The 27,011-nt window shown below is 49.0% G+C and overlaps 1 protein-coding gene across 1 annotated transcript in view; it reads right to left on the bottom strand.

Annotated features, from left to right (window-relative positions):
- Positions 1 to 27,011, bottom strand: part of KCNQ3 (potassium voltage-gated channel subfamily Q member 3) — a 312,495-nt gene that overhangs the window by 42,247 nt on the left and 243,237 nt on the right. Inside the window, exons 2-5 of the mRNA XM_030304291.1 lie at positions 11,583 to 11,673; positions 10,104 to 10,230; positions 6,059 to 6,231; positions 244 to 399 (exon numbers count right to left, since the gene is read on the bottom strand). Of these exons, the coding sequence (XP_030160151.1) occupies positions 244 to 399; positions 6,059 to 6,231; positions 10,104 to 10,230; positions 11,583 to 11,673 (547 nt within the window). The remainder of the gene's footprint in view (positions 1 to 243; positions 400 to 6,058; positions 6,232 to 10,103; positions 10,231 to 11,582; positions 11,674 to 27,011) is intronic.

The following is a 27,011-nucleotide window of genomic DNA, read 5'->3' as shown; positions in this document are numbered from 1 at the left end:
TGCGTCTGTTTGCACATGCACGGCTCAGGGGATAACAGCCTACAACTAATGAAGCAAGGTCCCTGGGTGATGATGGGCGCTGACTCTTCCCATCACTTGTAAGCACTAAGGAAAAGCCCATTCCAAGTGCGCGCACCTGTGAGTGCACGCAGCTGCCACCTAGGAGCACACCCCTGCCACGCCCTCCACCTCTCTGTCTCTAAGAGTCAGTCCCCATGGGGGGCCTTCAAGACGGTGACTCACCAGGCCCCACCAGAGGGCATCTGCATAGGTCTCGAATTCCTCCTTCATCTCTTCTCCCTGCGCATCCACCTCGGGCACGTCTTTCTCAACCAGGTAGACAAGAAATGAAGAAAGGATGAGCGTCAGGAACCCAATGTACCAGGCGGTGATGAGCTCCTGGGAGAGCAAGCAGTGGACAAGGGCGGTGGTCACTGAGAAGTCTCTGGATGCATGCTGGAGGCAGATACGCTGGAGGTGGAGTCCGGGCTTATGAACATTGTGACTGTGGGCGGGTTACGTACCTCCCTGAGCCTCACCTCCCGTCACCATGAAAGGGGATCACTAATATGGTCATTCTTTCCTTTTTCTTTCTTTCTGTTTTTAAATTTGAGTATAGTTGACACATTGCATCAGTTTCAGGTGTGCAACATAGTGATTCTGCAAGGTTACACATTACGTTATGCTCGCCCCAAGTGTAGCTATCATCTGTCCCGCTATAGCTCTATTACAATGTCATCGGCCATATTCCTTATGCTGTCTTTTATTCCTGTGACTTATTCATTCCATCACTGGAAGCCTGTATCTTCCACTCCCCTTGACCCATTTTGTCCAACCCTCTACCTCCTTCCCTCTGGCAACCATCATTTTGTTCTCTGTATTTTTTTTTAATGTTTATTTATTTATTTTTGACAGAAAGAGAGACAGAAAGAGAGAGACAGAACGCATGTGTGTGAGCAGGGGAGGGGCAGAGTGGGGAGGGGGAGAGAGACAATCCCAAGCAGGCTCCGAGCCACCAGTGCAGAACCTGATGCGGGGCTTGAACCCACAAACGGTGAGATCATGACCTAAGCCAAAATCAAGAGTCAGATGCTTAACTGACTGAGCCACCCAGGAGCCTCTGTTCTCTGTATTTAAAGGTCTGATTCTGGTTTTTGCTCAACCCATTTGTTAGTTGTTATTTTATTTATTTGTTAGAATTAAAAAAAATTAAATTTTAGTTAACATATGGTGCAATATTGGTTTTAGGAGTAGAATTCAGTGATTCATCACTTCCATACAACAGCCAGTGCTCATCCCAACAAGTGCCCTCCTTAATCCCCATCACCCATCTAGCCCATCTCCCACCCACCTCCCTCCATCAGCCCTCAGTTTGTTCTCTACCATTAAGAGTCTCTTACGGTTTGTCTCCCTCTCTTCTCTACCCCCCCCCCATACGTTCATCTGTTTTGTTTCTTAAATTCCACACGAGTGAAATCATACGGTATTTGTCTTTCTCTGACTTATTTCGCTTAGTGGAATACATTCTAGTTCCGTCCATGTTGTTTCAAGTGGCAAGATTTCATTCTTTTTTGATGGCTCAGTAATAGTCCATTGTATATATATATACCACATCTTCTTTATCCATTCATCAGTCGATGGACATTTGGGCTCTCTTCGTTGTCTTTTTTAGATTCCACTTACGACTGGAATCGTGTGGTAGTTGTCTTTCTGCTGACTTGTTTCACTTAGCATGATATCCATTAGGTCCATCCATGTTCTCACAAATGGCAGGATCTCGTCCTTTTTTATGGCTAATATTCCATTGTGTATATACACCATATTTTCCTCATCCCTTTGTCTATTGATAGATACTTAGATTGCTTCCATGTCTTGGCTATTATAAATAATGCTGCAATAAACATAGAAGTGCATATATCTTTTTGAATTAGTGTTTTGTTTTCTTTGGGTAAATACCCAATGGTGGAATTATTCGGTCATAGGATATTTCTGGTTTCAATTTTTTTGAGGATCCTTCCTACTGTTTTCCACAGCAGCTGCACCAAGTTGCATTCCCACCAACAGTGCACGAGGGTTCCCTTTTCTCCACATCCTCGCCAACACTTGTTGTTTCTTGTCTTTGTGGTAATAATATGGTCCTTCCTTCCATCATTAACAGAATGAGTGTATAGCTCTAGGAGGAGAGGAAGAGTTCTGTCTTCAGGGATCCTCAATATCACAGCTCCCGAGACTTCACAGGGACGTAGGGAGGCAGGAAAAACTGACAGCTGCCTCTGAGACGAGGCCCAGGACTCAGGAGACTTGATTCCGGGCAGAACTTCTCAGATCCAAGATAAAGCTCGGCCCTACTGGGAAATCAACAGCAGGGGTCGCTAGCGTGGCATAGGGAACCCAGCCCTGCCACTGATTTCCTGTGTGATCCTGGCAAATTATCCCCCTCCCCAGCTTTCGTTTCTTTATTTTTGAAATGGAAGTACCAGATCACAGTTCCTCAAAGTGACACGTGTACTCCTCATGGAAGGAAGACAAGCAGTTTTTATGTTAAAGAGTCACTTACTGATTTAAACTGTATTAAAAATTAGCATAAATTAAAATGACCATAAAACCCATTATCTCGTGGATATTATCACATGATAGACTAGGACGTAGGAGTGAATGCACAAAAGTGCGTTGATTAAGAGAAAAATGCTAAGAAACAGTAAGGACGGTGCAGGGATATGGCAAAGATTGGCCACTCACCGAAGTTTCGAATACCCTGACCCAGAGGATCCCTAAGCCTCTTTCGATTTCTCTCATTCTATTCCGATTTCAAAGGTCAGCATGGTAGGCTGGGGAGAAGAAAGTCAAGGTTATTCGCAAACACAGTCTGAAGATTAGGTCTGACGCTCCTGCTACGTCTTCCCGGGGAACAAAGTGGGTCATATCCATATGCTCCATCTCTCTGACCTTCTGGGTCAGTAGATCTCGCTGAGAGGGGTGCTTCGTGCCGCTGCTCACACTGGTCTCACTGCCCACACTGCCCTTCCCCATGAAGAGCAGTGGGTCATCTTGAGATTCCCGTCACCTCCATGATGCAAGTTTCCCGAACACTCACTTGCTCAAGGAGACGGAGCTCATCTGTAGTTCCCTTATGCTTTCGCTACGTCCCAAGTAGACTTCTCCAAATCTGTAACACTTACTCTGCTCACTGCTTAGGTCTGGCTTCCCCCACAGCATCACGTGCACAGTGCCCTTTGGTGAGTTCACTTTACAGCCCAGAGAGGTTTCAATGGTGCAGGCAACCCAGCCAGCCGGCCATTCCCTTTGGTGACTGTCGGCCCTGCCGGGCAGGTTCAAGAAGAGAAAGGTGAACTGGATGGTCCTTCCCCAGTGACTGTCTGGGCACGAGCTTCTCGCCTCGTTGAGCGCGGCTCTCGTGTTCCTATGTGTTGTCATACCCTCCGGCCCCCAAGTGCGAGTCAGAAGTTTCATCTGGTGCTTAGCTGGGGAAACTGTGGTCTGTTCATGAGCGCACAGGAAAATTGGTTTTGTTGGATTATTAAGAAGTAGCATAATGGGCACTGAAAAGGAGTGAAATGTGTCCCAGTTCTGTGCTTTGCAGTCATTCAGAAGGCTCTTCAAGGTAATTCTGACTTTACACGATTTTTCGCTGGTCACGGCCTGTGGCTGCCCCCCCCCCCCCATCCTCTGTCCACAGACTCCTGCCCGTGCCTGAGCCACCCTGCGATCAGACTGGGACTGGGGGACTAGGGTGGAGCCCGTGTCGGGGGAATGCCGGCAGCAGCTTCCTGCCTGTTCCTGAAGTCCACTGCGCAGGGGGCTCCAGGCTCACGTCAGACCCCACGTGAGTGAGAAGACAGCGGCATTTTTGCGCGAAGTCGCAGAAACTCCGGGCTTCTTTGTCCCGGCAGCACAGCCTGGCCTATCCTAACCTTGAAATCCTCACCCCGTGCAACACGGGCCTCCACTCTGTGTTGCCGACACCCAGAGGAGAGAGTCGTGGGACCTGGCCCGGAGGACAGAGGTTTTGAATGAGTGGATGAAGAGAAGAATTGACAAGTGCTCCTTCACCAGGCTTAGAGTGGGGAGTAAGGTTAATAAATGGGGAAGCGGGGCTGGAATCCTGGCATGTGCTCACTTCCTAAACACACCGCCTGACCCGGAAGTGAACGGCGGCCCAGCAGCCATGCTGCGGCCTAGGAACAGCACAATGCTAAGAGAGGGGACGTGTCGGGGGCAGAATGGCACGTAGGGCTTGACAAGCAGTTTCTTTTTCTGCCTTCGGTCTCCCGCCACGGAGATGCCATTTTGTCTTGAAGTTCGGCCCACCTGACCTCAGTTGTGGGGTCTGGCGGTGGCGTGGATCTGTCTCTTCCCAGGAACTCCATGGGAAATATGCAACAGTCTTCTATTCGAATACGAGGGAACACAGGACAGGAATCGAAACCAGCCATTTTCAGCCCTGATGTCTGCCAGAGCCGTGAATCAGCTCAGCTCCATGGCTACAAGGTTAGGTATTGCTAGCATGTCCCCTGCCAAGAGAGTGAAAGGCCAGGTGGAGGACAGAAATCTCGAAAGAAAGCTCAGACCTCACCGAGTCTGGGGGCAGAGGGAACAGAGACAGAATAAAGCATGTATGGCTTCATGAGGTGAAGGGCTCCAGGCGTTTCTACCTTTGTATTTCATTTTATTTCTATATTTATTTGTATTGTTTGTGAAGAAAAGCGTATTTGGAATAATAAATGAGCACCTACTATTATCCAGGCGCTGAAATGTATCTTTTCTCGCGCGAGCAGCTAGGATTCTCATTTCAACTGCTGAGGAAGCTCATAAAAACAGCATGTTCTAAATCTTTTCACCGTTTGAGGTGAGTGCATTATCATCCTCATTTTATACTTAAAAAAATTATTTATTTACTTATTTTAAAGCTTATTTATTTTGAGAGAGAGAAAGAAAGAGAATGTGAGTGGGGGAAGCACAGATTGGGGGGGGGGGAGGGAGAGACAGAGACAGAGAGAGAGAGAGAGAGAGAGAGAGAGAGAGAGAGAATACCAAGCAGGCTCTGCCCTGTCAACATGGAGCCTGATGTAGGGCTTGATCTCATAACCTATGAGATCATGACCTGAGCCGAAATCAAGAGCCAGACGCTTAGTCAACTGAGCTACCCAGGTGCCCCCTTCTTCTTCTTCTTCTTCTTCTTCTTCTTCTTCTTCCTCTTTTAAAAATTTATTTATTTATTTTGAGAGAGAGAGAGAGTGACATAGGGGCAGAGAGAGAGAGAGGAAGAGAATCTCAACCAGGCTCTGCTTGGTGCAGAGCCCAAAGTGGGGCTCAAACCAACGAACTGTGAGATCATGACCTGAGCTGAAATCGACACTCAGAAGCTTAGCTGACTGAGCCACCCAGGTACCCCCTTTTTATTTTTAAGTAAGCTCCACACCCAGCACACAGCCCAACATAGAGTCCAACAGGGAGCCAGAAGCCGGGGGAGGGGAGGGGACTTGAACTCACAACCCAGAGATCAAGACCTGAGCTGAGATCGAGAGCCAGCCGCTCAAGGCACTGAGCCACCGAGGCGCCCCATCCTCATTTTATAAACGCAGGAACCAAGACCCAGGAAGTTACAGAAAATCCCCAGTCACGCCAACAGAGTTGGGACTCCCCCCAGTCTGTGGGCGCCCTGAACCTTTCCCTCCCATCCCCTGCTGCCTGGCGCTGGCTCATTTCACCCCCTCGACGACCGACCGGGAGGCAGAGCTATCCTCATCTTCCCTCTATAAATGAGGAACCCGAGGCTCAAGGAGAGTTGAGCGCCTCGGCCACAGGGTGGAGGGGAGAGCGCTTGAACCCGGATGTGCCTGCTTTTGCTGCCGTTGCACCCCTGCTTGTGCCTCTCTTCCTCCTCCTCCTCCCCCTCCTCCCCCTCATCACCGGTGGTGGCACCGCGACCGCCCTGGGGGGGGGGGGGGAACACCGTGCGGGAGGGGAAGCCCCGCAAGGCACCACCACCGGGGGGCGAGAGGCCCACGCGGTCCGGCGGCTTCTCCGCGCCACTTACTTTGCTGTGGGCGCAGATGGCGGAGCCCAGGAGCTTCCACGTGCCGCCCCGGCGGTCCATGCGGAGCATGCGCAGGATCTGCAGGAAGCGCAGGCTGCGCAGCGAGGTGGCCAGCACATTGCCCTGGTTTCCCACGGCAACCACCGGCACGGAGGCGATCAGCACGAAGATGTCTGGCAGCGGGGACAGAGGGAGGACGGGGCGGGGGGGGGGGGGGGGAAAAGAAGGTCAGGCCAAGGCAGTGGAGCCGTCGCAGCCACTGGCTGCCTGCAGCCCCACACGTGCCGGGCATCGCTGGGCGAAACCGTGACACCCGTCGCACGTGGTAGGCAGGCTTAGTCTCCTGTGGCAGATGGAGAAACGGGAAGTGAGCGCGCGCGGCTTCCCAAGCCGAGCGGGGGACTGGGGGCAGGACTGTCAGAGCCTTTACTCTCAATCCCAGGGAAGCGGTTCCCCGAGGGTACCCCCCCCCCACCCCGGCCCCCAGAGGAGGGGTCAGGGCTGCCCCGGTTGTGGAGGTGAAGCCTGAAGCTCAGACGCTGTTGAAGGCAGGTTTCCCCTAAAAGCGGCACCAAATCCAGGCCTTGGCCTTGGGTGACGTGTGGGGAGATAATCTCCCAGGAGGCACAAGGGAGGGGAGAGGGGAGAGGGAGCCAGGGAAGGAGAAAGGCAAGGTGAGATGGGTGTGAGCGGGCTCTGTTCTGCAGGCGGAACACCTCCCAAGGTTGTCGCCCTGGAAGATGGGAGCTGGGACTTCAGTCTGGGGGCTCCTGCCCCCTGCTGGTGGAGGGTCACCCCTGGGGTGGTGAATGTCCCCACACTTCTGAGCTGTGCCACCTGGTGGTCTCCCTGGGCTTTAGGGAAGGCCCTGGCGTAGATTGTGGTAAAACATGAGGTCCACCCATGAATTGCGATGCTGGTGACTGAGAGCAGAGAGGCAGAGGAGACTGGGGGCGAGGGAGGCAATACCCATGCCGACCATCTCCCTACCCCACTGCAGAGGCCAGCAGGTAAAAAGGACCCCATAGCCAAGTCAATTTGGGGAAAAAAAATCCATTAAGAAGGTTGTGCTGCTTTAGGACTTCCAGGAACCATCAATATGCGAGTATGCACGGTGGCTCTCAGTTATACAAATGAAGTACAGTCTTTCCCCAAAGATTTCGACCATGGGACTGTTGTTTTGCAAGAGCATCGGTTCTAAGGAACACACTGGAAGCAATGTTTATCCGCTGGGTAAAGTCCAAGCTCCTGAAAACCCTGTGGCCTGGCCCTTAGGAGCCTTCCAGAAGCAGGTGCGGTTTGCTGAGCACACAGCGCTCTCTCACACCTCCATACCTTTGTCTGTGTTGGTCTCTTGGCTCGGAACAGGTCCCTCAATTCACACCTGGCTACGTTTGCCATATCAAAGTGTTGCCTAAATGTGCTTAACTTTTGGGAAAAACTTGGTGTCAAACATCTGGATGCCAATATGTCTGTATCCTTGGCTAGGCTTCTCAGTTTATCTGTGTGAAGTTATCCACTTACAATGTGTGTAGAAAGCAAAACACAACAGAACCTGGATGCGTGGCAAATGTGAGTCAGGCCTATGATGCGCAGAGCGAATGGAAGATTCTGGCCCGGTTGGATCCATTCACACCCGAAATGGCAGGGTCTGAAGCTGCCTCGAGTATGGAAGCCATGATGTTCACTGACGGGACACCCCCTCTCATGTCCAACACGTAGAGAAAAGCAACATTACCCACAAGAGCCATGTTATGGGAGAAGTCGAGATGAGGAGAGCAGAAAACAGAGGCACCCCAGAAAGGAAGCCAGCAAGGATGGGGATGCTGGGGATGGGGGCTCGGCTCTCCAGGGGAGGCTGGCAGGTGCAGTGTCATCAGGAGCTCGGTCAAATCAGCCCCTCTTAGAATCGTGGAGACTCCTCCACGGGGAATGCGCTTGTCCTGGAAGGGTCCAGGCTCCACACAACACTAGGATGTTCTCCAACTGGGTAGGAACCTCTGAGTTTGGGCACAAAGTCACTTCCCCTACCTCCTGCCAACACACACACACGTACACACACACGTACACACACACACACACACACGACTTCTGGTCAGCACTTACATAGATCTCTCCAAAGAAGAAAAAGAAGTCAGCTTAACACTTTGCAAAAGACTTGAAAGGAAGGTAAAAAAAAAAAAAAAGGGAAGGCAAGCTGGGGTTGCTATGGTCTGAATGTCTGTGTCCTCCCCAAATTCATATGCTGAGATCCTGTCCCCCAGTGAGACAGTCTTAGGAGGTGGGGCCCCTGGGCGGTGATGAGGTTATGAGGGTGGAACCTCATATATGAGGGTGGATTAGTGCCCTGATAAAAGAGCTTCCTGAGAGCTCCCCACCCTTTCCACGGTGTGAGGACACAGCACGGAGACCAAGAAGAAGTGGACAGCCTGGGACCCAGAAGAGGGACTCGCCCAGAGCCCGGCACCCTGATCTTGGACTTCGGCCTCCAGGACCATGAGAAAGACATGTCTCTTGTTCATAAGCCCCCAGTCTGGGGCGTTGTTCTAGCTGCCTGAATGGACAAAGACAGGGGCAGACAGGGGAGGAGGCCAAAGAAAGAAAGGTTAAAAAAAGTACGAAAAAAAAATCCGTAACTGCAAAGTTCTCCAAAGTCGTGTGCACGAGCGTGTGCACACACGCGTACACCCATGTGCCCTCTCCTTGCATTAAAAGTTCCGAGTCAGAAACAAAACCCCCAGGGATGCAACCTCAGCAGCAGACGGGCAGAAGGAAGAGCAGTTTCAGTCATGGTCAGGGCGGTGCCACCAGCTGTGGCCGCCAGGCAGCTCACCCTTGGCTGTGTGGACAGAAGTGTGGCACCTAGGACCGAAGAGGGGCCCAGCTCCTCTTCCCTGGGCTGGCCATCCATACCCAAAGGGCTGTGTTCAGTCCTGGGGGTTGCTTTTTAAAAGGGCGGTGAACATGCTCGGAGAAGAGGTGATGATTCCAAGAACACGTGATACCAGGTGTAGCTGAAGCCACGAAGCACATTTTTCCACTGCTGGAGTGGAGACGAGGAACAGATGATGGAACTCAATTATCTGAAGACAGTCAGAGGACTTAAGGTGGCATAAATACCTTGGAAGGTGGTGAGCGCCCCGGGACTGGAGGTATGCAAGTAGGTGACCACTTGAAGGCTGCTGTAAAGGGGGCGGGAGCACCCGGCGGGGTGGCACGTTGGACTTAGTGCCTTTGGAGGGCCTTCCGAGCCCTGGCGTTCTGTGACCTAGGAATTTGAGACTCCTCCTCCTCCCCGTCCCTGTCGCTATATGATTTTAGTAGGATCTCCAGTTGGGAACATATGGGTCCGTGCTGCACCAACAGGGGTAAACGCAAGTGATCACCTTCTCCGCTGTCAAAACGCCTGCACCCAGAGGGAAAGGTGTCAGTGACATCTCCCCAAAGCAACTTTTGGGTCAAGGCCCAGCAACATGGTAGGGAGGGAGGGCACAGGTGTTAGATTCTTCCAGACCTGGGTGTCAGGATGGAATCTGCTGCTTACTACCTGTTGTGACTGGAAAATGACTCAGCACCGTGAACCTCGGCTTCCCCCTCTGTAAAATGGGCATAACGTGGACCTACAGAAGGAGTTCTCAACCGGCAGTGGCGTCACCCCTCCCCCGCCCACTAAAGCCAGTCTGGAAGGCTGCGGGCAGTTTGGGTTGTCACAGTGACTGGGGGCTACCGAGTTTCGCGACTGGGGATGCCCAACATCCTATAATGAGCTGCTCCTTCGCAGCCCCAATGCCAAGAGCGGCCCCCACCCCGACCCAATGAGAATCCCTGCCCTGCTGAGCCGTTAGGGCAAGCCGCGGAGGAAGGAATTCGGCATCCGGACACTGGAGCAGCTCTTCCCCATCGAGGTAGGGTCGGAGGCTCTGCTGGCTTCCAGAACACCACGTGATTTCCCAGGAGAGCAGCGGCTGCTTAAAATTCCCTCAGGGAAATGGTGCACCCAAAGCAGGGGGACCAGGGCCACAGGTGACTGGGGGTCAGGGCTTACCCAGCATGCACAGGGGCTTCCTGGCAAACTTCAGTCTTCCTCGCCAGCCTTTGTATCGGCAGCAACATCCGGCAGCCCAGATCCTCAAAGCAAACTCGGCTCCAAAGATGAAAATAGCAAATGTTTCCTGCGTTAAGAACATATGGAGAGACACTGATCGACCAGGACCCAGTTGTCTGGAAGGAGCGATTTCTGTTCTGAGGTTCTGAAGAACGGGATTTCTGTTGTTGCCATTTTGGTGGTGGACGGGGGAGGAGAGCACGTTATCACCTCCATTCGGTTTGGGACAGCTCCCGTGTCCACTCTCACGTGCTAACTGTCCCTAATATCAGCCTTGCAAAGTGCTCACTTGCTTTCCTCTCTCTGTTCTGGTTCCAACGGATCATTTTTTTCAAAGTCTCTTTTCTTGTACTACCAGCTCCTTAAGGGCAGTTAAATTGAAGACAGAAGTATCAGTCTAGTAATCTCACCCAGTGCCTGGCCCCTGGCATTGCTAATCATGGCCAACGGTTACTAAGCGCGGCTCCTGGGCCAGGCACCGCCTCAAGTGTTTTCTAACATTATCCTCATTTTACGTTTTGAGAAACCAAGGAGTAAACACATTTCTCCAGACTAGGAAGTGGCAAAGAAGGACTCCCGGACTGGCACTGAGGCTCAGAGCCCACGGGCATAAGCATCATGCTGTGCTCTCTCCCTGGACCCAGGGCCTCCTCCTTCCTTCCCGCCTCCCTTGTTGATCAGACACAGACACCTTTGCCCCCCTCTCTTTGGTGACCTCCTGGGACCCTTGGGGAGTTGTCACTCCGTGATAATCCCCGAAACTTAGCTCCTGGAGCTAGATGGCTTCCCAGGATGCACCTGCTAAGGTCTCAGCAGTGTGAGACGGTGTGGACTAAAATCACCTGAGAAGGAATTTGCTGAATCTGGTGTCACGAATGACATGCTCAGTGCAAGACGAAGGCTCTGCCATTTTGTGGACCTCAACTGGGGGGCTGGCATCCCTTTCCTGTGCAGATGGTGAACACGGAGAGAGAATAGGCAGAGGGCCCGGGGAGGGGGAGGACGTGGAGACTTTAATGCACAAATGGGATTTGGTACTTGGCCTTGAAGGGAGTCAGAGATCCTCAGGGTTCAAGGAGAAAAAGCAGAGGCAGGTTGTAAAACAGAGCATGTGTTCATGTTAGCTTTCAGAAGGTTAGGAAGCTACGGTTTGTAATACAACTAATGTTTGGTTTTTGCTTTGACCTTGTTTGTGCCCTCTCATCTCTAGGATAACAAATGTCATTCCCCTCCACCTGTACCCGTGGCAGACCTGACCAACTGACCCCGGCATTGCTTTCTCTTGGGCCTGGACTTGGTCACAGGCTCCAGGAAGCCAACACCAGTGGTGCCCCAGGGCAGCCCCCTTGCCCTTCACTGTGAAAGTCCGACCAGAGGTGTCTGCCCCGGAACAGCACCATGGCAGGTGCGTGATCTCACCAGTAATAGCAGCCAGTCTCCCGAAACAGTCTCGTACTCCCTGAACGTGGTCAGCACGGCCAGAATCAAGCATCCCAGGACAATCAGGAACCTGGAGGGGAGGAAGGAGGAAACATCTAGTCCTGGCTTGCTCCAGAGGAAGGTGTCAGACAGGATGAAGCTATGACTTCCATCAGACGTTGGCATGCGCTTTCTCTGTCATCCCCCTTAACCTCACAGCAAACCTGGGTGGCAGGTAGGAATTATCATTCAGTGAAAGAAAACAGATCTGAGAAAGTGTAAGCAGTGTGTTCAGCTCTACTTTACCAGCTGGTTAGTGGAACCAGTTGCGGGGGGGGCGGCGGGGGGGGGGCTGCAGAATTTTTCAGACCAAGTTACCACAAAGCTTTGGCAAAGCAACAGGAATATAAATGAATTAATAATGTCTCTTGAACATATAGGACAATGGTTTTCAAATCTATGAAACATTCTTAGTATAAACAAGTGACAAATTCATTTCAAAGATTGATAAATTCAGCAAGGGCCTCCGTGATCATGTCTTAGTATTATTCTTCTTACAGACCATAGTTACTGAAGAAACAACCTCTCTCATTTGGGGACCTTCAGAATTGTTTTTGAAATTACAAAGTGTTCTTCCTAATGGAAAAAAGAGGAGCCACCCCAGTGAACGATGCAGAATGCTGGTCCTGGAAAAGTCACAGAGAGGTCATCTTGTTCATGCGCCTGCCTCAGGCAGGAGCACACTGCAAATAATCCTTTGAAATTATCATCTACGTGAATTCAGTGGTGGGGGAGGGTGGGGAGAGGGAGACTGTGTGTGCGTGTGTGTGTGCATGCTTCATTGTTTCAGCAAAGAAAAATGGCTCTCCCTCCCCCTTGGTGGAGACTCTCTGGCTCAGTGCTCAGCACCAGGTTCCTTAGGGTCCATGGGTGAGGCTTGGTCCTTCCACTCTATTCGACTCTGGTGGGTTCCCATCCACGCTTTGGTGGCTTGCTTGTGTATGTGGGTACCCACTTGTGCATTCATTCATTCATTCATTCATTCAATATTTATGTGGTAGTCACTGGGGACACAGAGCTAGGCTTCATAGGCTTATGATGAAGAAGCTGGGTCTGTCCTCCTGAGCCCACAGTCCAGCCAATCAGAAAGCCGTCTCATGCCACGATGGAAAGGACCACGACATTGGGAGGTTTGGAGACATCTGCTCCTGGCCTTGGCTGGGGACCCGAGTCCTGGCTCTGACCCTTGGTGACCCGGATCACATTTTCTGATCAATTAGCCTGGTGATCGGCAGATCTGAATCAATATTTCCAAGCTTTCCAGGAACCTAAACAAGATTTTTCAACTCCGTCCTGCGTTCGGTCGTTTTATTTCAAACTCACGGTTCCGGACCCATGCCTGGAATCTGCCTACCCTGAATCCCAAATCTTCTCCGGTGGTGATGATGACGGTAACAACATCAGCCCCCACACCACCTGTTAGTGATCACCTACCACTGGCCACCGTCAGCGGCCTTCCTCACAGCCACCTCCCAAGGTAGACATGAACTCCCACTTGAGAGATGAAGAAACTCATCGGAAGGATTCATTACCATCTGGATAATCGTGTTGCCAGTAAAATGACCACAGAGTTTGGAGTTCAAAGACAGGTTCAAAGGGAAGCTCTGCACTTTCTCTGTGATCTTGAGTAGCTCATTGACCTGGGGAACCTTGGTGATCACATTCAGAGGATGGGAATAACAGATCAGCCTAGAGATCCTGCTGCTGTGAGGGCCACAGGAGACAGTGGATGGGGAGTTATCTGCTCGACTGTACAGGATCACGCAAATGAGGCCTGGTGCTCTCCCGTTCACGCAGTCGTCACTGGCTGGTTCCCCAGCAGGCCCTGGGGCACGTGGTCTCGGATGATGCTGCAAATCCACACTCTGGTTCTCTCAAGGCTTTATTTGATTCACTCACAGGCTCTGGAGATAAGCCCTAGGTTAGAATCCCCTTCCTCCTTTATGTGGTGTCATCTCAGGCAAGTTACACAACTTCTCAGCGTCTTGGTTTCCTCATCGATAAAATGAACCCAATAAAGGTGCCCACGTCCTCAACTGTTCAATGAGATAATCCACGTCAGGTGCCTGGAAGAGTGTCTTCATTAAATGTTAGCTATTATTTTTATGGTGATTTAACATCAATGTATCGAGTGCCTCTTCTGTCCCAGGCACAGCACTGGTTTTAAAGATACAAACATGCATAAAACCTAGCCCTCCTTTTCAAGGACCTCCCAGTGCAGCGGGAAAACAGAGGACAAACAGTTATAGAGGTTATGATCTGGGTGTCCACCACATGCTTCGGGAGCACAAGACCGAAAGCATCCAAGAGGCGGTGGCCAAGGGGTTGGGAGTATATCTGAGGCTTAGCTAGAGTTGGCTGCATGTCCCAATTTATCCAGGACATTGCCTATTTTAGGTGTGTCGACCCGGAGCATGCCCCCCCGAGGCATCAGGAACAACATGGGCATGTGCAGAGTGCAAATGTTCATGGACACAGAACCCAGTGCAATCTTCTCCTTGAGCAAGAGATGCGGGCCTTTGGTGATCTGACCTTGCTGTCCTCGTAGCCTTATCTTTAGCTGCTTCCCCACTCCCAGGCTAGCTATCCTGAATGAAAGCGTTTCCTCAAACTCCCTCAGTGTATGTGTGCCAGTCTCGATGCTCTTCTTCTGTGCCCATCCCTCCCCCCCCCCCCAGCACCCTTTCATGCCCCTGCCGACGTCTTGGTAGCACCAGTCACGCCTTGCCTCTGGAGGCTTCTATGCCTTCAGCTGCTCTCTGCATGTTCCCCTGTGTGGCCTCTCCCCTGGGGTCCCAGAGCACCCTACTGCATTTCTATTCCAGGACTGGGCATAAGCCATTATCATTTGCAATCATTTGTTTTCATTGTATATGAAATAAAACGTATTAAATTAACTATGTCGTGCTGAGTTTGAGGTTCAAGTGGAAATATCCAGCAGGCTGATCAAAATTCAAGCCTAAAGCTCAGGGGAAAGGTTGAGGGTGGAAACCTAAGTTCCTTTCAGCTCTTACAGCCTGTGGTTTTAGAGCCAGCAAAGGGGATCCTTTGGCCTTAACCCGCCGCGGAAAGGCACCGTCAGCCTGACTCCCATCTGCAGGGAGTGTGCAGACCCAGGCTGTAGCCAGCAGGGGGCAGCAAACACCATGCATTTTCTCAGACCTCCAGGAATTCAAAGCACCTGCAACTTCAGGAAATTACTTTCTGAGATTGGAGAACAACCATTGATAAAGCTAAGAGCATCAAGAAGCCCACCTTAATCAGGGAAGGGGAAGATGCTCTTCGGTATTTCACACTTTTCAACTTACTCTTAAGATATGCACTTGATTTCAGACACGCAGACCCAATTACCAGTCTCACCATGGAAACCAGATGTCTGTGGTCAGGCACCGTCTTCCCTCCTACTGTTGTGGCTCTCTCACTCCCCCACATCTCACCGATGACTCTTTTACTTCCTCTGTCACTTTTAAAAGTGTGTTATTTTAATTCCAGTGTCTCTAACTCACAGTGTGGTATTAATTTCAGGTGTGCAATAATATAGTGATTCAACACTTCCCTACATCGTCTGGTGCTCGTCACGACGAGTGTGGCCCTTAATCCCCTTCCCCCATTCCCCCACCCACCTCCCCTCTGGCAACCAGCAGTCTGTTCTCAAGAGTCTATTTTTTGTTGTTGTTTGTCTCTCTTTCCCCCCTTTGTTTGTTTTGTTTCTTAAACCCACACATGAGTGACATCATATGGTATTTGTCTTTTTCTGACTGATTTATTTCACTTAGCATAACATCCTCTAGCTCTATCGATGTTGTTGCAAGTGGCAAAATCTCATTCTTTTTATGGCTGAATAATATTCCATCACAGGCACACACACACACACACACACACACACACACACACACACCACATCTTTATCCATTTGTGTACTGATGGACACTTGGGCTGTTTACCTATCTTGGCTATTATAAATAATGCTGCAATAAACACAGGGGTGCATGTATCCCTCTGAATTAGTGGTTTTGTATTTTGGGGGTAACTATCCAGGAGTGTGATTGCTGGATCATATGGTAGTTCTATGTTTAATTAAAAAAATTTTTTTTAAGTGTTTATTTACTTTTGAGAGAGAGAGACACACAGCATGAGTCGGGGAGGGGCAGAGAGAGAGAGGGAGACACAGAATCTGAGGCAGGCTCCAGGCTGTCAGCACAGAGCCCAACACTGGGCTCGAACTCACAAACCTCGAGATCAGGACCTGAGCTGAAGTCAGACGCTTAACCAACTGAGCCACCCAGGCGCCCCTCAGTTTAATTCTTTGAGGAACCTCCACACTGTTTCCCACAGTGGCTGCACCAGGTTGCATTCCCACCAACAGTGCACAAACCTTCTTTTTTTTCCCCACATCTTTGCCAACACTTGTTGCTTCTTGTGTGTGTGTGTGTGTGTGTGTGTGTGTGTGTGTGTTTGCGACTCTTGTACTGTCGATTTTAGCCATGCCACTGACATCCCTGCTCCGCAGCTGTGCCTGTCTCCTTTACCCGACTTTCCCCTGACTTCTCCTCTCCCCTCTCCCTCCTCCCTCCGGCCCACACTCTCCCTCCTCCCAGGGCCGGCAAGTCGGGCCAGGGCTTGTGGCCGGTGTCTGGGAGAGAGCCAACAGCGTCCTCCTGTCTGCGGGGTCCGGCTGTCCTGGCCAGCAAGGCTGGTCATGATCAAGGGTCTCAGACATGCCCTTAAATCAGACGCCACCTCCTACATGCTTCCCCCCGAATCCTCTGCATCTTCCAGCCAAGCTGGGCTTGCCGAGGGCGGGAGGGAGGCTTTTTTGCTCCTGCGTGTGCTGTGTCAAGCGTAAGGTCCAGAGCTTCCGGTCCAGGCCCCTTAATACCAAACCTCGGTTGGGCCGCAGCGCAAGCAAAAGCGACCGAGGACCCACAGTGGCACCCGGGTTTCCTGCGCCCTCTTCTCAGCCAGGCCTGGCCTCCCTCGCAGGAACAAAGCTGGGTCCTCTGGGAACAAGACACGAGGCCTAACAGCTAAGTATTCCCCGGCCCCGGCTTCCCTCGCAGTGAGACAAACAGGTGGCGAAACTCCAGAATTTATCTGATAACTTCTCTGGCTCACCATTTTCTCTTTTACTCCCGCGAGGTGGGGTCACTGTCACCGTTATGTTCGCGTCCCCACTTTACAGATGAGGAACGGAGCCTCCAGGCCCAGGCAATGGGGTCATGATAGGAGGAGGGGCGGCGCTGCTGGGGGGACCCACCGGCGCTGAGAGCCACCGTGGGGCCCGGAGGGAAAATCTTGGGGAACAGGCAGGGAGGGGGAGGGGGCTGACGGCCCGGCCCTTCTCCTCCGGTCTCCCAGCTTGGGAACAGAGACGCTCAGCTGCATTTCCAGGTAGTTCCCTGAGGTCCCAGCTGGCTCCCGCTCCAATTACAGCTGCTCTCGGGCAGCTTCTAGAGCACCTGGAGCTCGGCCAGGGTCCTAGATGGGGGAAAGGCAGCAGCTGACTCTACCGGGCTCTCCTGCTTACGATCCGTGTCTGTCTGCCACAAAGTGGGGACGTGTAGAAACACTCTCCCCGGCCAGGTGGAGGCGGAACTGACTCCTCTAGGGAGCAGGTGTGGCGGGTGCCAGAGTAAGCCCACACGTCCCCATCCTCAGCAGCACAACTGGTTCTTGCTCTTGAGCAGAGAATCCAACCCCTCAGACGACGTCAGGATCCTACCGATCTTCAGCTGAAATGCCCCAAAGGTAAAGCACCCACTGTGTGCCAAGGATTTCCTGATTCCCTAGGAGTCAGCCCAACAGCCTCCTAGAATCCCAGCGACTGCCGTCTTGCTGGGAGATCCTCTCTCTTGCGGCTTTGATGACGCAAGCAGAGAGGCCCAGGGGGTACAGAACCAAAGGTGGTCTTCGATCAATGGCCAGCAAGGAAGCGAGACACTCAGTCCAACAGCCCTCAAAGAACCGAATTCTTCCAACAACCACCAAAGGCAGCCTGGAAGAGGATTCTTCACCAGTCACACCTTCAGATGAGACCTCAGCCCCGGCCGACAACTTAATTGTGGTCTTTGTGAGAAACCCCAAGCAGAAGTCCCCGGATCCCCGCCTCCCAGAAACTGAGATAATAAACATATATTGTGTTAAACTGCTAAATCTTGTGGTAGTTTGTCATGCGGTAATAGATAACCAATCCTGGCTAACCAGGATCTGAATCCCGGATCACCACCTAGAATCGAAATGGCCTTAGATAGGTTTATTTTCCTCAGCCTCAGTTTCTCGTCTACAATGCAGGAGTAACAACACAAGGGATTTTTGTTATTGCCTTCGTCATCCCAGCCTTTAAGAGATTACGCAAGGCAGCAAAAATCGTGACAGCCAAAATCCACTTCTCTGATGAAGTCTCCATGCAAACATCCTTGAGGGTGTGCTACAGGCCAGTCCCTGCCTCCCCATCACGTACCGCATCCAACAGCACAACATGAACCATGTACACAGTGAGAAGGCAAAGCTTACAAAAGATGCAGGATTTCGTGAGGTTGACGGACATGACAACGGAGGGATGTTCTAAATACAGCACAGCCATTAACAAGTGACACTGTCACTCCAACAATTAAAGACAAATCAGCTGATACCTCAGAGCATTAAAAACCTTTTAGAGTCCTCCCCCACCCCAAATGTCGAGAAGATAAAATGCAAAGTCACACTGTATTAGCAAATAATTTGAGCATAGAAAATACACCCTCAGTCTACACTCAATTCCGTCTTTGCTCCTTCTACAAATTAGAGCACGGCTGCAATTACAACCTGTGTTTTGTTAATGATGAGATACAATACACACATTTTTGTATTTTAATTGTATTGTCTAGTGAGATGTCTTCTTCACTATTTGGTGTGAAGTTTGGTTCCATTTTCAGCAGATGCCCTTTCTGTAGATTTTCACCAATTCCATTAACTGTGGAATAAAGGGACTCTCTCAACCTGCCTCATGGGATGGGCATGGCGGTTAGAAGAGATTCATGTATGTGAACTGCCTAGAATTCTGTTAAACATCAGGCATTCAGCAGGTGCTGCTTCCTTACCTTCCTTATCTTACGCTCATAGAGAGGAGTCGAAAAATTGACCTTAATACATATAGAAGGAAACCACTTTATTTTTAAAAACTTCCATGTTCTTGAAATGAGGTAACAATATCATACACAAATAACCGCGCACAAATCTGTGTTTATATCTATCTATGCCCTATCCACACCGACCAACAGACCCACAGATGCGTAATACAGTAGATGTACATTTTGACCATTTAAACCAAGAGATAGCAAACTATGGCCCTTGGGTCAAATCCAGCTTGCTGCCTATTTTTGTAAATAGTTTTTTTTTAATACCACAGTCAAACTTATTCGTTTAGGTATTATCTGTGGATGCTCTTGCAGAGTTGAATAGCTGCAGGAGAGACTGGCCCGCAAGCCTAAAATATTTACCATCTGGGTCTTTAAGAAAAAGTTTCCCAACCCCTGACCTACACTGAGAGCCAAGGGCAATTTAACTCCCTCAGTGTCACCTGAAGATACATTCCACATCCGATGTGGTGCAGAACTATTTTGAAACCTAAAATTTTTTTTAGTGTTTATTTATTTTTGAGACAGAGGCAGAGCATGAGCAGGGGAGGGGCAGAGAGAGAGGGAGACACAGAATCTGAGGCAGGCTCCAGGCTCCCAGCTGTCAGCACAGAGCCCGACGCGGGGCTCGAACTCACGGACTGTGAGATCATGACCTGAGCCAAAGTCAGATGGCTAGCTGACTGAGCGACCCAGGCACCCCAAAACTATTTTGAAACTTAAAAGTTAGGGATTTAATCTTAAAAACCCCTTTGTTGAGATCAATACCAGAATATTTAACATGATTAGAGGAATACAGTAGGAACATAATGCAGGTTTATGGAGGAAAAGAAATACACATTTTGGGAAAAGAATACAAATTATGAGGGAACCGCGAGATCATGACCTGAGCTGAAGTCGGACGCTTAACCCACTGAGCCACCCAGGCGCCCCTGTCTTATTAACAGTGGCAACGGTCCATTTGAACTTACTATGGCTGCCCCAGGAGCATATCTGTGGATGGAACTAATTGCACTACTTTGGACTCCAGGGCAAATTTCTCCAGACCTGACCAAGTATTCCGGGGACCTCCTGTCAGGGAAGAGGGTGGCCCCTGGAGCCAGACACATCGGTCCCTCAAGGTCACCTTACCACTGGGCTTCAGGCTCCTCATTTGTAGGGTGAGAATGTAGTGCGGGCTACCTAAGAGGGTTCAAGGAGGTAACAGATATAAAATGCATACAGCAGGCAGTGGGAATGTGGTAATTTGTAGTCGCCCTCCAATTTGCTGACATTTATGCTCATTTACCAAATATTTATCATTGGAGCATAAATTTGGGAATCAGGCATGAAATAAGTTTAAATTTTGACTATGCTATTGAACAGCGTGTGACTTGGGGTAAGTAACTTAACCCGTCTGGCCCTCCAATCCCTCAGGTTCGTTGTGGGGGTGATTATTCAATCTCGCAGAGTTGCTGTGAGGACTGAAGCACCTCAGTTTCTCCATCTGTTAAATGGGATAATAAAATGTTAAGCTAGTGCTTAATACATGTTAGCAATTATTATTAATATGATTGTTATTTTTATTAATTCATAAAACACAATGCCTGGGAAATTTATAAATTCTCAATGGGAGGAAACGTTACTACATTTGGAATTCATCAGACACATGTCGTCTTTGGGTAAAACTAAGCAACGATACTAATTGTAAGACACATAATTGTAGAAACTACTAAAAAGAGGAAACTGCCAAATAAATGATGACAGCCATTGATTGTAATTCACAGCCTCATTTTAGAGATGTTAAAATGGGGAAAGACATATAGTTAGAATCGACAAAACCGACGTAGGTAGTAACACTGCCTTATAACCAAGTCCTCAGAAACCCTTTGGATGGGAAGAGGTGTTAACAAACAACTCAGGTGTGTCTGAGGGGCGGGAGGAAGATCCTATGTCCCCAGTGCTAGCGGGGCACATGCATTAAAGTCTGGGCCCGTGGTTTATTTGGCCTAAGCCCTTCTTTCTATTTTTATCACAGCTGTCATTACTCTGAGTTTGTCTGATCCTCCACACATTTCGCTGGAACCAGAGCTCCCATATTTTCAAGGAATGAGATTTGCGGGGCTCACCTAAGCTAGCTGAGCGCCCTTCTGACCCCTCCCACCCCCTGCAGGCATACCTGACCCTTCAGCAAATTATGTCCATTCTTCCTCTGATGTACCGCCATACATCCGTTCTACTTTTCTGTCTCTTCGACCAATGCCCTCGTCAAGCTACATCGTTCTTCCCTCCAATCACTCCAGGGGTCTCCTGAAAGCACTCCCGCAGCCCTCCACTGTTTCCCCTCCAGTTCCTCCTGAGAGGACCAGAGCTGTCCTTCCCTGCCTTATATCCATCACTCCCCACCCTCCATACACACACACAGTCAAGCATCATCTGAGCAACTTGGTTTATTAGAGAAGGGTCTGGGGCGGGGGCGGGGGCGGTGGTGGGGGCGGGGGGTGGGGTGCAAATCTAGGTTTGGATTCTGGATCACATTTCCAGCCATGTACATTTGGTCACATTATCTTGCCTTTGAAAACCTCAGTATCCTAATTTGTACAATGAGGCTAAGAAAATGTGAGTGGGAACACCTGCCAGGGCTCTGTGATCCCAGTGCAGGTGAAGAGTGACTATCAACGAACATTGATAACTTACAAAGTCCTTCCCACCATTCTCAGCGCCTGGACTGCAGACCCCATCCATTTTCTCTGCCAACTTTCAACCATGCTGAGTGGGTCGTATCATCTTACAGAACTTTCCTGCACGTACAGCACATGCCCAGAAAAAAAATGCAGTATTTCTTGTATGCCCATCTAGGAAAGTGGATCCTGGAAGGCTAGAGAAAATGCAGATCTACATTTCCACTCAGGACACTTTACCAGGAACATTTTTATTGACTTTTTCATAATTTCTTCAAGACCCTATCACAGGATACATAGTATCAGAGAGCTGGATGGGGTTCAAAAGAGATAAGAAAGAAAACCTTGAAAAATCAGAAAAGAGAAACTTCAGGGGCTTACTTTCCTTCGTGGCAGGAGTCTGCATGACATTACAGGGTGGAAAAACAAGGACAGGATTAAAAATCCATAAGCTTCAACTAGAAGTCCAGTCAGCGTTGTCAACAAAATATTCTTCATTTCACACTATGGCTGGTATTTTTGAGGTCTGAATCCATCCTTCCAGAGACATCTACACTGCCATAAGAATGATACTGAACAACCTCAAGAGGAGGTTTAATTTAACAAACACCTGCAGAGCACCTACTATGATGTGATATTGGGACTGATGATAAAATATACACAAGTGGTCTTCACCTTAGTTTCTGACACAGAGCTCCTAAAACCCTTGGATTTTCCTAAGTGATGAGAGGAACCAAGGGATCTTTTGCTATGTTAATGAAGTGACTTTGGACCCATCTATGGATGGGGGCTGGTGGCCAGGAGAATGAACCATGTGATCAGAGGGTTGGAACTTTTGGTCCCTCCTCCTCCACCAACCTCTGAGTAGGGCAGAAGGGCTGGAGATTGAGTTCAATCACCAATGACCAATGATTTAATCAAGCATGCCTATGTAATGAAGCCTCCGTAACAACCTCAAAGGATTCAGTTCAGAGAACTTCTGGGTTGGCCAACACAAGGAAAGCAGCATGCCTGGAGAAGGCATAGAAACTCTGTGGCTTTCCCATATGTCACCCTGGACATCTCCGCATATGGCTGCTCCTGAGTTATACCCTCTTATAAAAAACCTGTAATCTAGGGGCACCTGGGTGACTCAGTTGGTTAAGCATCCAACTCTTGGTTTTGGCTCAGGTCATGATCTCACGGTTCATGAGTTCGAGCCCTCTTGGGCCCCACACTACTGGTGCAGAGCCTGCTTTGGATTCTCTCCCTTCCCCTCTCTCTTGCTCTGCCCCTCCCCACCTCCTGAGAGCTCTCTCTCCCTCAAAATAAATAAATAAACTTAAAAAAATATAGACCTGCAATCTTAGTCAAATGTTTCTGTTTCTATGAACTAATCTGGCAAATTAATGGAACCCAATGAAGGGGTCATTGGAATCTCTGATCTATATAGCCATTAGCACAGAGAACAACTTGGAGTTTTGATTGGTGCCTAAAATGGGGCCAGGGGGCCACTCTTGTAGGACTGAGTTCTTAAATTATGGAATTGGATGCTATCTTCAGGTAGATGGTGTCAGAAGTGAGATAAATTGTAGGATACCAGATGGTGACAGAGAATTGCTTGGTACTATGAGGACCCCCCCTCCCATGAAACAGAAAGGGGTGCAGGGATCTTATATGTGCATTTTTGAAGCACCTATATGTATGAAACACTAGAGGCAGTATGCCATGGTGGGGAGAGTGTGCCCCATCAGAGACTGCCTTCAATCCCCGGCCCTTCCTTTTTAAATTTTTGTGACCCAGGTGAAGTTGTTTAATTCCTCTTAGCTTCCTTATTGGTGCATTGGTAACACCAGTGTCCACCTTGCAGGACTATAGAACAGACTGGTGATAAAGGATGCAAAGTCTCCGGATGCACACTCTGGTATGTGGGAGGTTCCAAATGTGCTCAATGGTAATGTTGCCATGACTGCAAGTATTGGGCACAGCACCTTCTCCCAGGGAGGCCAGAGCAGAAACTATATAGAGTAACTATACCTATAGATGATCAGTGTAGGGTCACTGCTCTCTCACCAGAGGGTTGGGAAGGTCCATTGAAGGCTCGCTCCCCAGATGTCTTCCCCAGGCCTGCATGGAGAGGGTCTTTGGTCTATGAGGGTGGAAGGTGAGAAGGCGATGGGGGAATGGCAAACAGGTTGTATGGTTCCCCTTTACCTCTCTACCTTCCAGAAGTTAAGGGGCATATCTGTCCCAGGCTCACAGTAGATGCCAACATTGTTTCTTCAGTCCTCCTCATGTCTCCGATGGAGCCCAGAGTCTAGAGTCCAGAACATGTGCTCTAGGGCACCCCTTTCCTTCCAGTGTCACGTCTGCTCCAAGGGGCTTCCAGTCTTCCATTGCCACCCAACAGCTTTTCCTTCGGCATTTCTCACTGCAGGTGCAAAGGGCACCAGCCTCTCATCTGTTCCCGGTTATCTTGCTTAGAGTTAGATCCCTCCATCCTGTGCATTTCACAAAAGACCTTCTAAAGAGGACAATGGAGACCAAAATAAAAGAATCATCATAGTTAGGGGCCCCTGGGTGGCTCAGTCAGTTAAAGCATCTGACTTTTGATTTTGGCTCAGGGCATGAGCTCACGGTTTGTGAGATCGAGCCCCACATTGGGCTCTGTGCTGACAGCACAGAGCCTGCTTGAGATTCTCTCTCTCTCTCTCTCTCTCTCTCTCTCTGCCCCTCCCTCATGCTCTCTGTCTCAAAATAAATAAATAAACTTAAAAAAATCATTATATTTAATTCTAAGTCTAACAAGTCAACTCTTTTCTCCCCCCCCCCACCCACCCTTGTCCCCTTTCCAGCCCAAGGACACAGGCATATACAATTTTTACATATTGCTTTGTCACAACATTATGTTCTACATTTTATCTTATTAAAGCATAAATATTCTTCCACTTAGCTATAAAATATTCAAAACCATCATGTTTAATGAAAGAGCAGCATTCAATGACATCAGCGCACTGAAATATATATAACTAGTCTCTTATTGATAGATATTTGGGTTTATAGCTTCCAGCTCTGTGCTATTATAAATAATGCTAGAGTAAATATCTTTGTGCATGTATATTTTCCTTGGTGAGGACTAATTCTTTAGAATAAATCCCCAGTGTATCTTGATTTTGAACATGTGTATGAATTCTTGATATATTCTGCCAGACTATTCTAGAAGGTTACAGGACTTTACATTGTCCCTAGGAACATATGAGGACCCTATTTTCACCCAGTTTTACCAGCAATGGTTATTACCATTTGCTACTGGACTTGCTAGTTTAAGAGGTGTAAAATAGCACTTGGGATTTATATTTTAAAGGAGAATAAAGTCTTGTACCTAAAGATTAAGGTACTTCTTAAGGGACCGCCAGCTGAGGGACAGAGGTTTTTGGAGAAAAGGGACCGAGCCTTCCCAGCAGCTCAGAAATTCTCCCAAGTAGGTATTTACCTTCTCCACCTACATGGTGGCCAAATCAGACACCAGCCTTTTCAACTGCCTTCAGGCTGAAGACAGTGGGAAGAATGCCAATGTGTAATTGGTGTATTACTTACTTTTCTCACCATGCCCTGGAGACTTTTCTCATTCAGATGTAAAAAATGGTCCTCTCAGACCCAAATCAAAAGGTGTAAACATCTTATATTTTCTTATCCCATTAGCACTTTCTTACAAATGGCTCCACCAGTTCTTCTGAGAGCCAAACATAGAGACACAAAGTAAGATCTGGGTCCCATGCTGTTTTTCCCCCAGCATGACACAGCTCTGATTATTCTAGATTTTTTTTCCCTCTCCTTTTGGAAATCTCATTAGAATGGAAACACTTAGTGGCTTCAAGTTTCCAAAATGAGAGATTTTTTAAGAAGTGTGTCCCATGCTAGCATTAGCATGGTGGAGACACATCTGTCTGCCCAGCTGCACTGCAGAAACAATGGCCATCATGGCTGATTGTTGTAGCAATTTCCTTCCCTCATTGGGCTCTGCGTTTATCTTTAAATGTTCCTGGATTTTATATTCATTCACTCAGTCCTTCATTCAATACATGTTTATTGAGCAATTACTCTGTACTGAGCCTTGTGTCAAGGTCCAGAGGTAACCCAAGATTCAAGTCTGCCCTTAAGATATTTATGGCATCATAAGGAAACCAATTATTCCACTGGAAAGTGACCACCATTAGAATGGATATGGAATGTGCTACTCTGCAGGGACAGAGGATGGTCAAGGGCACCCTAATATGTTCTCAGGGGTTACCAGCTGTTAGCTACAATTTCCAAACTGCACAGCATCCTGGACTTTGAGATCCCCTTCTCACCTATTTCTAAGATCAGTCACTTGGAGAAAAATGCAAGATCATTCACTAGCCATGGGTGTTAGGAGTTTTGTCAAGCTTGGTTTCACTTGGCTCTACTACTCCCAACATCTGGAACGAGTGTCACACTGTAAATTGAGATATGATATTTATCTGGGGGTGCCCTGAGAAAAAGGCACCAGTTGCTGTGCTTTTCCATGTAGGAAATGAGGGATGGGGAAGGAATACTAGGGTCAAAAAACTAATTTCAAGTCTTTGCCACCAACTACCTGCGAGATCTTGGGCAAGTTGACTGTGAGCCTCAATGACCTCTTCGGCAAGATGGGTCTAACTGCTTAGAGCCACCGGAAGAGGTAGGCTGGGGGAATCAGTTAGAGAATGCATGCAAAATCCTAGCATTCAAAATTCCAGCGTGGTGCCTGGCACACAGCAGGTTCAGCTCAGGTTTATTCCACATCTCCTTCTCCTAAGACACCTTCTGGATCTAGAATAGGTTTGTGATGCTTATTTGCATCAGAGTCTAGAAGGTGCAGCAGGGTGTGTTCTGGGCTTCAGGCTATCAGAGAGGAGGTAAACAAGACAGAGGAAAGCTTAGAACAGACTCTTGGGGTTCAATTATGGAGGAGTGGTGAAGGGCAGGAAGCAGGCCATTTCTTAAAAACAATTTACCTATGTAGGAAGGGGAACATTTGTTGGCATTTAGGCATCCAGACACACTGGGAGTAATTCCATTAGGCCCCCTCTTCATTGAGGATGACAGACAGTAGGATTTCACACTCACTGGTCCTTGCCTCTCTCATTCATCAGTGACTCTCTGACCTCTCTGTGAGGTTCTTCCTCATTCTCTGAACCCACACGACCCTCTGTGTCTTTTCTTTTTCTTGTCTAGCAGCATTTATCAGCGTACTTGGGGAAAATGGCTGGTGCCAGCTAAGCACAGGCTGAATGGGAGCCTTGCCCTCCTTAGGCAAGAAGAGCTGGGTATAAAAAACATGTTTGTGTCGATGGAAAGCTATGATGTCAATTATGAGTGTGCTTCATCCTGAAAATTATCTTTCAGCAAGGACCTTCTCCCCCGATGTAGTGCTGATACGGGTTTTCCAGGCATCACTCTGTCCTGGAACAATGGTTTGTAAAATTGCAAATTAAAATCACCTATCAACCTTACAAAAACAAACAAACAAACAAACAAAAAAAAACCAAAACCCAAAAGCCAATGGCTTCCCTCAACCCATGAACCTCCTAATTTAGTTGTCCTGAGTGGGG

This window comes from Lynx canadensis, chromosome F2 (genome assembly GCF_007474595.2).
Source record: "Lynx canadensis isolate LIC74 chromosome F2, mLynCan4.pri.v2, whole genome shotgun sequence".
NCBI lineage: Eukaryota > Metazoa > Chordata > Mammalia > Carnivora > Felidae > Lynx > Lynx canadensis.
Note: the sequence above shows the minus strand (reverse complement) of the source record. Positions and strands in the feature narration are given on the sequence as shown.